This window comes from Varroa destructor, unplaced genomic scaffold (genome assembly GCF_002443255.2).
Source record: "Varroa destructor unplaced genomic scaffold, Vdes_3.0 BEIS01000003.1, whole genome shotgun sequence".
NCBI lineage: Eukaryota > Metazoa > Arthropoda > Arachnida > Mesostigmata > Varroidae > Varroa > Varroa destructor.
In genome coordinates this window covers 45713465-45726690 of record NW_019211456.1, presented here as the reverse complement: position 1 = coordinate 45726690, position 13226 = coordinate 45713465, and the positions used below count along the sequence as shown (strand labels likewise).

Below are 13226 nucleotides of genomic sequence, written 5' to 3'. Positions count from 1 at the left end.
AGCTTCTAGAGAACAGCTGATTGCCTGAATCTGACCGCTAGATGGCGCTGACCGTGATGGGAACGTGGAGTGAGAATTACATAACTCCGAATTGAGTCGCCTTCTAGGGAGGCACTGGTAGCAGGCCTCCTGTTCATTAGCGTGATCCTGGCATCGCGCGTAGCGCAAAAATGTATCAAACGGTAAGATGTAAAGTTCGTACATTCTATACCCGTTGTAAACGGAAAATAGGAAAGTGTGTACTAGTGGGAACGCGTGCGGGTTGTAAATGCTTCGTTGAGAAATCTTGTCAAGTGGTCCAGCTGAACTCAGAGAGAGAATAAAGTGCAGCTCTGGATATTGTTAGAGTAGTAAAAAATTAGGCACATATGAAAATCAGCTACCCCAAATAACAAATAAAAAGGCTTTTTTTGTTTGAATCCTGCTGTGAAAAATGCCGGTCTTGATGTGAAGGGTTTTCTCCAGAATTTGGAGAAAAATCCTATGCTATATGTAACATAATATCTCATACAACTTAACCGATTGGACAAAAAAAGCATTCGCAAAATACCACTCCCATCGGTAAGCTAAGATGTCCTTGTATCTTAATTGCCTCTTTTCGAATTCGTGGTGAGTTACGATAAGAAATTCGATCGAATAGAATTTGCATGAACTGATTATGCTCCTTAGACGTTTTACCGTTGGCAAAAAAGTTCTTGGTTTACAATAATTGTACATAGGTAGGTTCGTATTAAAGCCTATTCGAATTAACTGACCACTGGCCATATCGGCTTAAACAAACGGCAAATATTTATTACTACGGTCACTTAATTTCAAAAGATATATAAATACAAACTATAACAAGAAACGAATCATCTGTAACTAATGCAACGCAATCCTAAGGCTTACAAGCTATGAGTAAACTGCCGATTAACGGTACAAGCCCGCTCAAATAAGTCCAGGTTCCTTTAATATCTGCACAAATGTTAAGCTTATTGATTTACGAGACTCATAGTATGAAAGGACAATTTTATGTTTTAATAGTAACAAGGTATTTAACCCTGTGTGTTTATAATTGATGTGATTATTATCGGAAGCATAATAATTCTAATAATAATTACTAAAAGAAAAATAGGTTCATGAAACTAAACCAGAACAGTTCTAATGAATCAGTATGTTGATTTCTTGCATGCATTGTTGCTTGAAACAGGACAACAGAGCATAAAGCAATGCGCAAATATTTGGTCTAACGGGAAATCTCATATCTATTATTATATGAGCGTCCATGGTTAGAGCTTGTAACTTTACCATGTTGGCATATATAATATTTCTCTTGGTCGGGATTGAAGGTGTCGGTTTCATTGACCAGAACGCTTGGGTACCATAAGAGCGGGATAGCGTATATATCGCAGCAGCTGAGAACGGCATCGACGCTATCGTTGCTTCGTACGAAAGCATATATCGGCGGGAAATGGACAGACGCCTCTAGCGGCACCACGTTTCCGGTTAATTGCCTCGATCCTACTTGCAGCTATCATAGTAACAATGACAATTCATATTCATTTTACAGATTCTGATTATTCGTTGTTTTGATATAATAAATTACATATCCGTAGATCTATAATATGATAAATATATTTTTTTCCTTTATTGTCCTTACTTTCTGTGGATACTGAGTGTAGTCCGGTCATTTAGGCATTACTTGGGCTTAACGGTGTTACATTAACATGTTAGGTCTACAACCCATCCACGAATGAGGAGATAGCGAATGTGGCTGATTGCAACGCTGAAGATGTCAATAAAGCGGTGAAAGTTGCGTTAGAAGCTTTCGAGAGCTTCAGCCAGACTTCAGCGAAAGAGCGCAGTACTCTCCTTCGGAATCTTTTTGATCTGCACAACAAGCATCGGAAGGTTCGTGAAGTCAAATTATAGGCATTGCTCCCGCTCAAACTAGTAGTTAGGGGAAAGTGCTTCATTTATGTGGAGCCTGAATACAGATAGACAAACACCGTGGAACATGATGATAAAAATAACGCAGGGACTTCTCAGACTAGTAGCAAAACCTTTTCAGACGTGAGATTAATGAATTCCGTTAAGTTTGTGTTCAAATTTATAGAACTGCCATAGCTTGCCTCAGTAGATACTACTTTAAATTAGCGTGTCTTGTTGATTGTAGGAACTATCGGAAATAATGACTCTCGAGAATGGAAAACCCTTACGCGAGGCTACTGGTGAAATTGTTTACGGTGCTTCCTTTCTCGAATGGTTCTCGGAAGAGGCAAAGAGATTATACGGTGACGTTATACCTGCTAGTATAACTGACCGAGAGATACTCGCCATCAAACAGCCGCTTGGGGTTGCTGGAATAATTACACCGGTTGGTTGGACAAAGCAGATATTATACCAAGGCGTCTTTAGGTTCTAATTATGTTTAGTAATTAAGATTAAATAGGTTTTGTTGGAAACGTTTAGATCACGTTCGCCCCACCAAGCTCGAGGAAAATACACGATACGCTTAATTCAAATCTGTCAGTGTTAAACTGATCTAGTAATAAATTTACGTTACCCTTATTGTTTCACCTGTGGTATTTTATGTTCAAAAATAACATAGCTTCAAGACGTTGTGACTCCGAAGGCTTAGCACTGGAATTTTGAATCTAACAATGTGTCTAATCTAATGGAGTGAACTTAATTTTCAGTGGAATTTCCCCAATGCCATGATTACTCGAAAAATTGGTGCCGCGTTGGCTGTGGGGTGCACCGTTGTTGTCAAACCGGCACAGGACACCCCGTTATCGGCACTGGCAATTGCGGAGCTGGCTGAGCAGGCAGGTTACCCAGCTGGAGTTGTCAACTTTCTCCCAGCTTCCCAAACGAATACTCCAAGCGTGGGCACAGCTCTAGCTACGCATCCTGATATTCATGCGCTTAGCTTTACTGGTAGCACGGCTGTAGGAAAGGTATCTGAATCTAATCGAGAATTTTCAATATTTTGTTTGATGGACCGATGAGTTCCATTGCATCTTGAACGATGTCTTCGATAACGCATTGTAATGAGATAACTTTTTATGATTAAATTATAAAGAACACATCGAATTCATTAACTTTCAGTTGTTGCTGGGACAATGTGCGTCTACTGTAAAGAAGGTTTCGCTCGAGCTGGGAGGCAATGCACCATTTATCGTATTTGATTCTGCCAACATTGACCGTGCCGTTGAAGGATTATTGGTGGCGAAGTTCCGAAATACGGGTCAAACTTGTGTCTCGGCTAATCGGATTTTTGTGCAGACTGGAATCTATGAACAGTTTATAGGTTTGTGAAATGCTGCTTCTAATCCTAACAATAAATCGGAGAGTGCAGCTTTTGACCGAATATGATAGAAATGACCAACAGAAATTATCCGTGCGCCTAAGTTCGAGAAACACTTTTTCCAGAAAAACTGGCGGCAGCCATGAAGTCCCAGTTAAAAGTAGGTGATGGCTTTGACGAGCGCTCAACATGTGGTCCTCTCATTAATGCAAAGGCCGTTGAAAAAGTCAAACATCACCTCAAAGACATTAAAGCAAAGGGTGGGCGTATCCTACTCGAGGGGAGTTCTAAAGGCAACTTTATTGATCCTGTCATTGCGGCTGATATCACACTCAGTATGGAGGTTGGTATTGTTATGACATTTTTCCTGCGACATTATTACGTCATTATGACATCCCTCAACAAATTAGTTAGCCAAACTGTAAAAGAGTGATTTTTTCCGATCACTGGCGAAAGATTTTCGTTATGGATAGATTGAGCGCAATATTTCAGCAGTATCGCTCTGTTTTATAAATTCCAACATTACATCGGTTACATATTATATTCGTATATATTTTCGTTTCAAGGTTTGTCATGAGGAAACGTTCGGACCGTTAGTAGCTGTGATCCGCTTTAACACAGAAGAGGAGGTCTTGAAATTGGCCAACAACACCGAAGCGGGCTTGGCCGGATATTTTTATTCCCAGGATATTGCGCAAGTATTCCGGGTAGCTAAAAAGTTGCAGGTCGGCATGGTTGGAGTTAACGAGGGACTCATCTCAACAGCTCAAGCGCCATTCGGCGGTGTCAAACAGTCTGGCATCGGCAGGGAAGGATCTCGCTATGGCGTTGATGAATACGTTGAAATTAAATATATCTGCCTTGGCGGACTTGCCTAACTTGTTAGGTTTCGTCAGGGGGAATAATACTGAAATGTGTAGATCCCTTAAAGGTAACCTACCCTGAAGTTAACCGTTTTTCTTTATCGCACGTTATATTCCGATAGGATAGAAGCCATAAGTCAGAGCACTGGCATCGGTTAAATTGATTTGATTCTAGGTACAAAACAAAACTATGTCATTTCTTTGAGATGTGGAAAATATGAGGCTTCATTTAGCATTTCTCACGAAAAGGTAAGCTAATATAAGCTGTAAGTCTTCCAACATTATAACTGTAATATCATATTAACATGAGCATTTTATATTGTACAAGTAAAACGGACGCTTATAGAAATTAACAACTAATTACAGTTGTGCCATAGAATTTTCATGTCACTAACTAACAGACCAAAGTACGACTGCTAGGATTGCGTGTGTATTCAAATTAACGTAGTTTTCACTGAGAACAAGTGGTTATTTGCATCCATCTCTAGGAAGCGCTAGTCTTTAATTCTTATAGTACGTGCAATAATGGAACCGTTTCATAAAATATTTAGCTCTTTTTAGATCTAACTATTTTATTTTTTAGATGAAATACTTTTTACATTACATGTACATTTCAATAGAATAAGTTGGCTTTTAGTTGACTTTAATTACGGGCGTCGTCGATACGTCATTGCACCCAAAAGAAGAGACAATACAGTACGTATAATATATACGGCTGCAACATAACGTGTTACAATATACTAATACGAATATAGTCAAACACAATAAATGGGTATGTTGTGTTACTAATAATAAATTGTGCTGTTTTCTGTTTTTTTCAACAACAAGGTTCAAGTGAAAACATTTCTAGGGTTGAGAGTATGACGTATAACTTTGTAAACAAGTGTTAGTTAATACTGAATGTTCAAATTGTAGATCAAAATGTATCAACTAGGGTTCGGAGTAATATTTGGAACCATATTTTTAATACTGGAAGGCACCCGCTTAAACCTCTAGGGCTACATAGTTGTGGAATCGACACGTAAATGGATCCTTAACACCTCCTCGTCAAGTTAAAAAATGCCTAAATGCTAGCGTCCCGTACGCGTTAACATCTACGTCTTGAAGAGTGCGCACGAAGTAAGATACCACATTTGTTCATTAAATATTTAGTTTCCATATTGACAGCAGAGCACAGAAAATTTTAACGAATTCTGGAAGGTTCTACCAAGACGTCCCAAGTATCTCTAGTACAATCAAGTCGTGAACTTGACATAAGCAAATCAAGCGTTCGTCGCATTTAAAAAAAACGTAAATGGAAAAACTACATTTTAAAAATGGTACCTGCTACCAATGAAAATGACCCGGATTGAAAAAAAAAAGATTTGTGAATGATATAATTTAGATAATGTATGAATAGAATAAACGGTTTTCGAGGAAAAGTGTATTTGGGGTGTCAAAGCTGTGTCCAAATTAGGCGGCATAATTAATCGATATGATTCCACCTATAGGGCGACTGTGACTCCACAAGTAAGAACGCCATATGCATGTACGAGAACTTCACTGGAATTTCGAACAAAGAATTAATTAAACCATCTCTTTCTTTCATCACCATTAGTTGAACCAAGCCATAGTACAGTAACTGGTGCCTATTACTTAAATTTACTGTCGAAATCTGTTTCACAACGGGGAGGGACTTTACTAAAGATTGCGAATTGGATCTTAAACAAGATAAAGCATTTATACACTATTTGAGGTAAGAGCATATTTTGATTAAAAAGAACACAAACAGACGCATTGGAAGAGGTCCCGTGGAATGCCTTGCCCATAACGCCAATAGACCTAACTTTAAGATAAAGCCTACAATTTTATTTATTTATTTGATATTTAAGCTAGAGTCTATATTTATCGTTATCAGCGATATACCGATCAGAACGGTAATTTTGAACATGTGCAATAGGAGGAAATCAAACGCATTCTCTGTATATTTTTTCCGCAATCTGAACATTAATTACATGCAAATAAAAGCTGAATTCACGATAATCCAAACCATGCATACATTTTTGGGATATTTTGTATATTGATTTAGAAAATGTTTCCCCTTTACGATGACCGTCGTCTTGTCTAAAAAATAAAAACTCATCTCGAGTGTCGTAAGAGCTTTACCCATAATGGGATGGGAATGTCTGTCTTGGTATACAGATAGTGGATTATGGCAGCAGTGCAACCTCAACTGCATAAAAGTAAGTTTGAGCTCATTAAGCGTGAGATAGCCTATTAAGCACTTTTCATCGTTAACTTTCCAAATCTAACTGACGCTTCAAGAAGCAGGTGGCATCCATATGGCCAGAGCGCACCAAACAAATGAGTGGACATTTAACACTGTGTTTGACGATGCATACCTATAGATATCGAACAATTATTCACCACATAGCGACAGTTGTCACATACGATTATTATTAGTTTTGTAATTTTCCATGAGCAGATCGGAAACATACATTTTAAGTGTCAACATCTGGTTTATAACGTTGGTAAAAGTGCTGGACTTGACAAATCTACTTCCGCATAATGGCACCGTGGCGTCACTACGTGTGGTGTGGCACCGAAACGCCTTCAGCTGGTTTACATTAAATATGCTTTGTATGATTTTGGAATCAGTAAACCCTCTTGGATGTCAGATATCTGTCAAATTGTATCAGACATTATTCAGTCACGGCGAAGTATTATATGAAAGCTCAAAGCAATAATGATTACAACCACATATTTAGAAGGTTGAGACGTACACGACATATTATCGGGGCAGTAGGACGCTTCTTTCAGTGTTCGACTTCTAATCATGTTTTGCTCGAAGGCACTCCGGAATGACCGCTTCGTAGAGGAAGGCCAAGGCGGGAACAACCAGCGCGGTGTCCAAGGAACACCGAGCAAGTAGGAAGGATAAGTTCTAACGGCATGTAACATCTTTGCTACAGGCGACGAACAACTACTGCTCGACGTGAACAGGGAATTACAGTTCAGTGCTGAGCAAAATATAACCAAAAGAGTTCTTGCTTATGACCAGCGCCCCGTTAGTGAGAAACAGCAGCTTTAGCTACATGCTTATTCCGAGTTTGCCGTACGTGTCTTTTGCGATAGTTAACGAGATAAGACCAACCCACTCGCAGCTCCCTCCGTCCTCTTACAGAGCTAGTAGAGAAACGGGCGGACCACATGCTCTGGCTCCGTTCGTCCGAAGTCTGAAGTTTCGTTAGGGTCGTCGGTTTTTGGGCCTTGTGTCGCGTCGATCAACCTGCCGCTTAACTCGTTACAGAGAGAGACGCGCACAGACACACAAATATACAAATATACGTGCATACATAACCTCCAGCTTCCCAGCCACATACACACACACTCACTCAGAAAGCTGCACATGCTCACCGTTCTCTACTAGACATTCTGAATCAGAGTACTAATGATCACAACGACGTAATAGTTAAGTAGCCTGTAGACAAATTTTGTCCAAATTTCCCTCTTCATTCGGCCCCTTCCTCTGGATACCCCCTCTTCCTGCGCAGGAAAATCAACTTTGTTCCTATTCCTGCTTTACCTCCTGCACTGCGTCTGACCTCTAACGTTACCCTTGCGCTGGTTTGTTCGTAATCCTGTTTTTCCGTTTACGGTATGAAATCGACGCTGCAATCGGCACTCACCAGCCTAGGTCTACTATACCATAACCTATATAGTATCTAACCTTACCACCCGTGATGACTAAGGAAAAAATTACAGGATTGAGTTCCATTGTTATTAGATGAATGCGCGAACAAACAAACATATCGAGCCAATGAAGGAAGACAACATAATTCTGGTCCATATGTTAGTCACATGAGAAAAGGCGAAGTTGACTTTAGTGTTTATTACACCACTTTATGAATGAATGCTGAATACGACCAGTGGGTTAGGCGCGTCCACTGCTACCAAGTCGATGACACACATAGAAGCATGGAACGTGTGCTCACGCGTGAAAGCGTTGCACGGTATGAATTTTTTACTGTTTTACCAGCCGGAACTTATAGAACTGCCATATCCATAAGAAGTTATGTCATTCCAAAACTTACAAACCTACATATTCTACTCAACTGGTGTCAAAAGACTACTGGGCATATGCCACTGGCTCAATAGGTATGTTATTAGCGGATAATTCCATAGTTATGAAAGACGAATTCAGCCAATTGATTCAGGTCATTTTCCTTTTTTCTAGCCATCGTTTGCTTTGACTTAGATTCTTTTTCGTTTAGTTGGACTACTTTGAAGTTCTAGCATTGTTGGATTGAATTTGGTATAGCACTTCGAACAGAGAAGTTAAAAAATTACCAAAAATACTGTAATCGTGACAAACATTTTCTAGTAACATCGCAATAATTATCATTTCCGCTAATGAGTGGTAATGTTTAACGGCGCAAACTTGATTTGAGCCATAATTACAACGAGAGATTGGCAATACTGCAATAAGGAGGTTTTTATCAAGTTCTAAAAAGACGGGAACTTGCACTGTCAGAACGGAAACGCAGCTGGTATGAAGAAACGTAGTTACTCTCCTATAATTCATCGTAGCTTCACATATCCTTCGAAGTATTGTAAATGTGTTAACTGGAAAAAATATCGAGCCGATCAAGTTTTAGAAATTATTTATAAACGTTTCAGAGGTAGTCCCGCACGCTTAGTTCCATCGCATGCTATGTTGGATTTTGTCGTTTAACCTATTTTCTAGGCCCAAGTTAAATTGTACGTGTTGACCGTTTAAACTACTTCTTCTTCTTCTTCTTCTTCTGGCAAATTTATTTCATTATAGCATGAAATATCATGCCATTAACAGTAAGCCTATTACACAGTAAAACGGGAGAGAGAATCTACGTCGACTAGAGAACGCATTTGGAAACTGTGACAGAAGACTGCCCTCCAGCAATGAAAATAGAAGAAGTTTGGAATACAGCATTTTGCAAGAAGAACCGACAGGATGATACGCGTTGGTACGACTACATCTTTCATCATCGTGTCAGTCCGCAGGCAATTTTCGATACCTGAACGAAGGACCGTAGCCTCTTTAGTAAGCGGAAATTACTTTCAATGTACACCCACAAAGAAAGGCTACAGTTCACGAATCATTACAGAGAAGAAGATCAAGTAACAGCACTTACTGTTTTCATAACCAGGAGCAGATGGTATAACTTTGACTTATATTTATTTAAAGGCAGCTGAAAAAGAAAGTTGCTTTAAAAGTGTTTGAGCGGAAATCATTGTATACGTAATAATTATTAATGTACTGTTTCAAGGAATACATAAAGCAAATTGTGACTCGAATGTAATTGTTGCTGCGTCTGCTTCTAAGCCTCTAATTAGCTTCTTTCTGTTGGCCTTTGTCAGCGCTATGTAGTAGGATCGGCTTTTTTAACCGCAGCTGTTTGCTGAGTCGAGTTCGATACGATGCAGTCAAACTAATCGCGGATTCAAGAGATGTTGCGAGCTAAAACAATTTAGCTTCAAATTTTTTTATCGATATTATTCGGTAGCAGGATGAGTATCGTTCGTCCGTGGTCGTCGAGGTATTTATATATTGCTAAAACACGGTCAAAACGTTTTTTGAAAACATCTCAAAAATGCTGTTTCTTATGAAAATACGTTCATCTGTTTTTGTGAGGTTATTTAGTGGTAAGTCGATTTCAGTTTATTTAAAATAAATCAAATGTGTTCTTTTTGCTGCTGTATGATTCTGTAAAATTTTAGCACTAATTTTTATGTCGTTGAAAAGTACCTTGCGGTCAAACATAGTGTTTTTACGTGTTTATATATATATACATACATACTAATTCGATCGTAATTGTACAAATGAAGCGAAGCTATGTAATTGGAAAACATTCTTAGCATGAGATAAAACGTAGAACTACTGAGCGCGCACTATAGGCTTACTCTGCTAAAGGCTGGCTGTAGATTACTCAACGTAACATTTCTATGAAGTACCTATTTCAATACGCTTTATCATTTTTATTGTTTTACTTTGACAAATGTCTTACGATTTAAATTTTACTGCATTAGGTAATTCGGGTCCAGAAGCGCAACTAGACTACACTAAATAATAATCGAGTTTTTCCTTGAGACCGGAAGCGTGGCCCAAATAAACAATAGGCGTCTCTTTGAGGCGTGGCTGCCATTGAAACTACAAATCAGAGCATGATTTGCAACCATTAGTTCAACCCTCAGGTGTTCTAATATGGCTGAAATTCTTATATGACATACATTCTTCCGCTGTTACATCCATTACATACAAGGCCCAGATCAATCGAAAAGGATTAAAAACTGAGCAATAGGTCAAGACGATGGATGAAATTGCTCCTGCTTCTTTATAGCCTCTCTGGTTACTTGTATGAAGCTTTTGCAGGTTATTGGAGCAACACCGAGGCCTACTATAAAGGGAACGTTGCAGGATCAATAGTGAGTTATGTTTCAACGAACTAGATTAAGGAGGCACAAGGGGTCATAATAGTATACTATTTCCTTTTAATTGACCTACACGGCGAGTATAAGCAGATTCCAGTTATTCAAATTCACAAGAAACAACTGGTGGTCCAAGGACTAGTATGCATCTTTGGTATGAGTGTTTTGCCTAAGTTGCGGTTGACTTGGTGGCACCTACACGACGTAACAAAGCAACAAAGAGGTTCGCTGCACTGCCGGATATTTCGGTACAATACAACGTGTGTCTGTTGTGGATGCTTGGAAAGCGTGCAGCATAAACTAATACAGTCTTAATAGAGACACTAAATACGCGTAACCATTAGTTCATAAGCTGGCTACAACTGTGGCTGCTCGACAGACTCTGTGCGCCTCTGTAAGAAAGGCGGCACTGACGTCTACACGTCACATTGCTGACGGTCTCCGCCAGGCTACCATCGTACTGTAGGCTTTTGTTTTCTATATCTTCAAATCGATAAATTTATTTTGCCAGTAGTTCTATTGAAAACTGGTGCGTATTTGTATTAAAATATTGGCGAGCAGATACTTGGACGCCGCCGCCGAAGTTTTATAAGAGTAATATATGAGCTCTGTTGTGATTGTAACTCCGATTGCTTTTTGTCGAATTAGGCTATGTGTCCAAACACTTTATATATACTTTTTCTATTATTATCATTTTATCAGTGTATATATATGCTTGAAGTGGCTGACTGATATTTCATACCCGTTGTCGGTGGGAAGTAAAAAGTTGTTATTGAGAAAAATCGTTGACTAGGAGGGCAAATATTCAAGTGACCAAATCATCAACTGATGACTACCTTCTAGCTTGATTTGATATTATGATCCCAACTGATCAGAACCAGTTAGACACGAATCGTTCAATTTTTCACAGTAAAATGATAGCTTAAAAATTTACATTAGAACATTGAATGGATGGCAGCTACGTCGTACTTCAAAACCATTATCAATTAGATTTTTTCTTCGCACATTTATTCTTCTCTTTGGCACAAACCTATAACAATATTGACTTACCCGCCTGTTGTGACAAATCGCTGGTATCGAGAATTGGGAGACGGTTGGGGTACATCCTGCGTCTTACGCTTGGCTGTCCCGACTAAATTAGAGTAGCTGCTTCGACACTGGCTTGATACTGCATAGACATCAGATCCTAACTAACTAATCAGTTGTCCAACTGTTTGTGTTTGCCGACAGAAAGTCTAGATTATGCATTCTGCTTACATATGTTGACGCTTTGAGGACGACCTATCAACTCTCTAACCATTCGTTTTCATTTCGAATTTTTCTTCGAGCTTTTTCTTGCTTGAGTTTCGGGCCGATTTTGCATGTTCGAATGATGTCGTGCCGTACCACAGGTCGACGCCAACTCAAACGTGAACGATGATACTGAACAGTATTCTTTTACTTAGATCGAAGCTTAGAAGGCGACGGGTTCTAGCGACAACCTCGTATGTTTACATTTTTGTTAAACCTTCGTTAACTTTATTTGAAATAACTTCTGTTCTTCCTAATTAAACTGTCTTAATACCACGACGTGTTGGACGATGGCTTCTTGAATATTCCGCGGGGTATTCCGTTCAGTAGTTATATTTAATGCATTTTTACTATAGCTTTGTAACACTTTTCAAGAAACTTTGAGTCATGATTAAATCTTCCAACTCTGTAGTGTACAATAATATAAAAAGCTTGATCTCGCCGTGACTCTTTTGGTACATGCAACATGTTTCGAAATACCTTGTCTGGAAATGGAATGTTACAATTTTTGCATCACTTGGTTTTGTGGTGCATCTGAATGCCAACCACCTGCTATATCCTGCAACGTTTCTTGGAGCCAACACGAGCTACTAGTGCGAGTGCTTTACTTTTTGAAGTTGGATATAATCCTCACTGTTGGCGACTTCACGATTAAAAAAGCCTGCTTTGGCAGCTTTTTTATAGCCTGAACTATTAATTCTTTCAACATTTCAACATCTTCCTTAAAAATTATTTTTATCTGGAGGTGGAATGCACATTAGTTCCCGGGTGACTTATAAAGAGCATCATACTATTTGTTTTGTTTCGATTGTTTTGTTTCAACAGAATATTATATATGGTGGCTTTCGACCCTGTCCGATGCTCGCGACCTGACGTAATCAAGAAAAAGTTGACACCTTACCAGTGCTCGTTCTCAACTAAACATATTCAGATATATGGTTGGCGGAAGAGCCCGTTCAATCAAGATAAACGTTAAACGTACTTTTGGTAGCGGAAACAAGAGTGTCCATTTGTAAAATTTATTCACCAAAATTTCGATTTCATATGCTTTCGACACGTAACGATGACCAAACTACTACGTAACTGAATTATGCCACCATAGGAGTTGCGGTTTTTTCGTGAATTGTCTACTCAGGCATTGAAGATGTCCATCATCTGCCTGTGCTTCGCAAGTAATTTTCTACGGTTTTAATGACAACCTTGACAAATTAATTTCTTCATTGTTCATTGTTCGAATGTCACTCATTTCTTCATGGGATTTCAAGTGAGGCTTACGATCTTTTAAACGTAAATTCACACAAAGGAATGTACTTTACGACCGACTGATTAGAAATCAT

The 13226-nt window shown here is 39.0% G+C and overlaps 1 protein-coding gene across 2 annotated transcripts; it reads left to right on the top strand.

Moving 5' to 3' along the window:
- The first annotated feature begins 24 nt into the window (after positions 1–24).
- On the top strand, positions 25–4948 carry Ssadh (succinic semialdehyde dehydrogenase). Of its 2 annotated transcripts, XM_022799147.2 has the most exons (8): positions 25–182; positions 1329–1484; positions 1714–1890; positions 2156–2356; positions 2679–2939; positions 3091–3292; positions 3415–3632; positions 3856–4948. In XM_022799147.2, the coding sequence occupies exons 1-8, from the start codon at positions 171–173 to the stop codon at positions 4165–4167; spliced, it is 1539 nt and encodes a 512-aa protein (XP_022654882.1). In that variant the 5' UTR covers positions 25–170; the 3' UTR covers positions 4168–4948. The 2 variants fall into 2 exon arrangements, with proteins under 2 accessions (XP_022654882.1, XP_022654883.1); XM_022799148.2 differs by lacking the exon at positions 25–182 and having other exon boundaries at positions 1403–1518.
- Positions 4949–13226: the final 8278 nt, after the last annotated feature.

Excerpts from the sequence above, each read along its gene's own strand:
- Ssadh (XM_022799147.2), top strand. Across the intron at positions 2,940-3,090 it reads GTAGCACGGCTGTAGGAAAG|TTGTTGCTGGGACAATGTGC; the intron begins GTATCTGAATCT and ends ATTAACTTTCAG. Across the intron at positions 3,633-3,855 it reads ATATCACACTCAGTATGGAG|GTTTGTCATGAGGAAACGTT; the intron begins GTTGGTATTGTT and ends TTTCGTTTCAAG.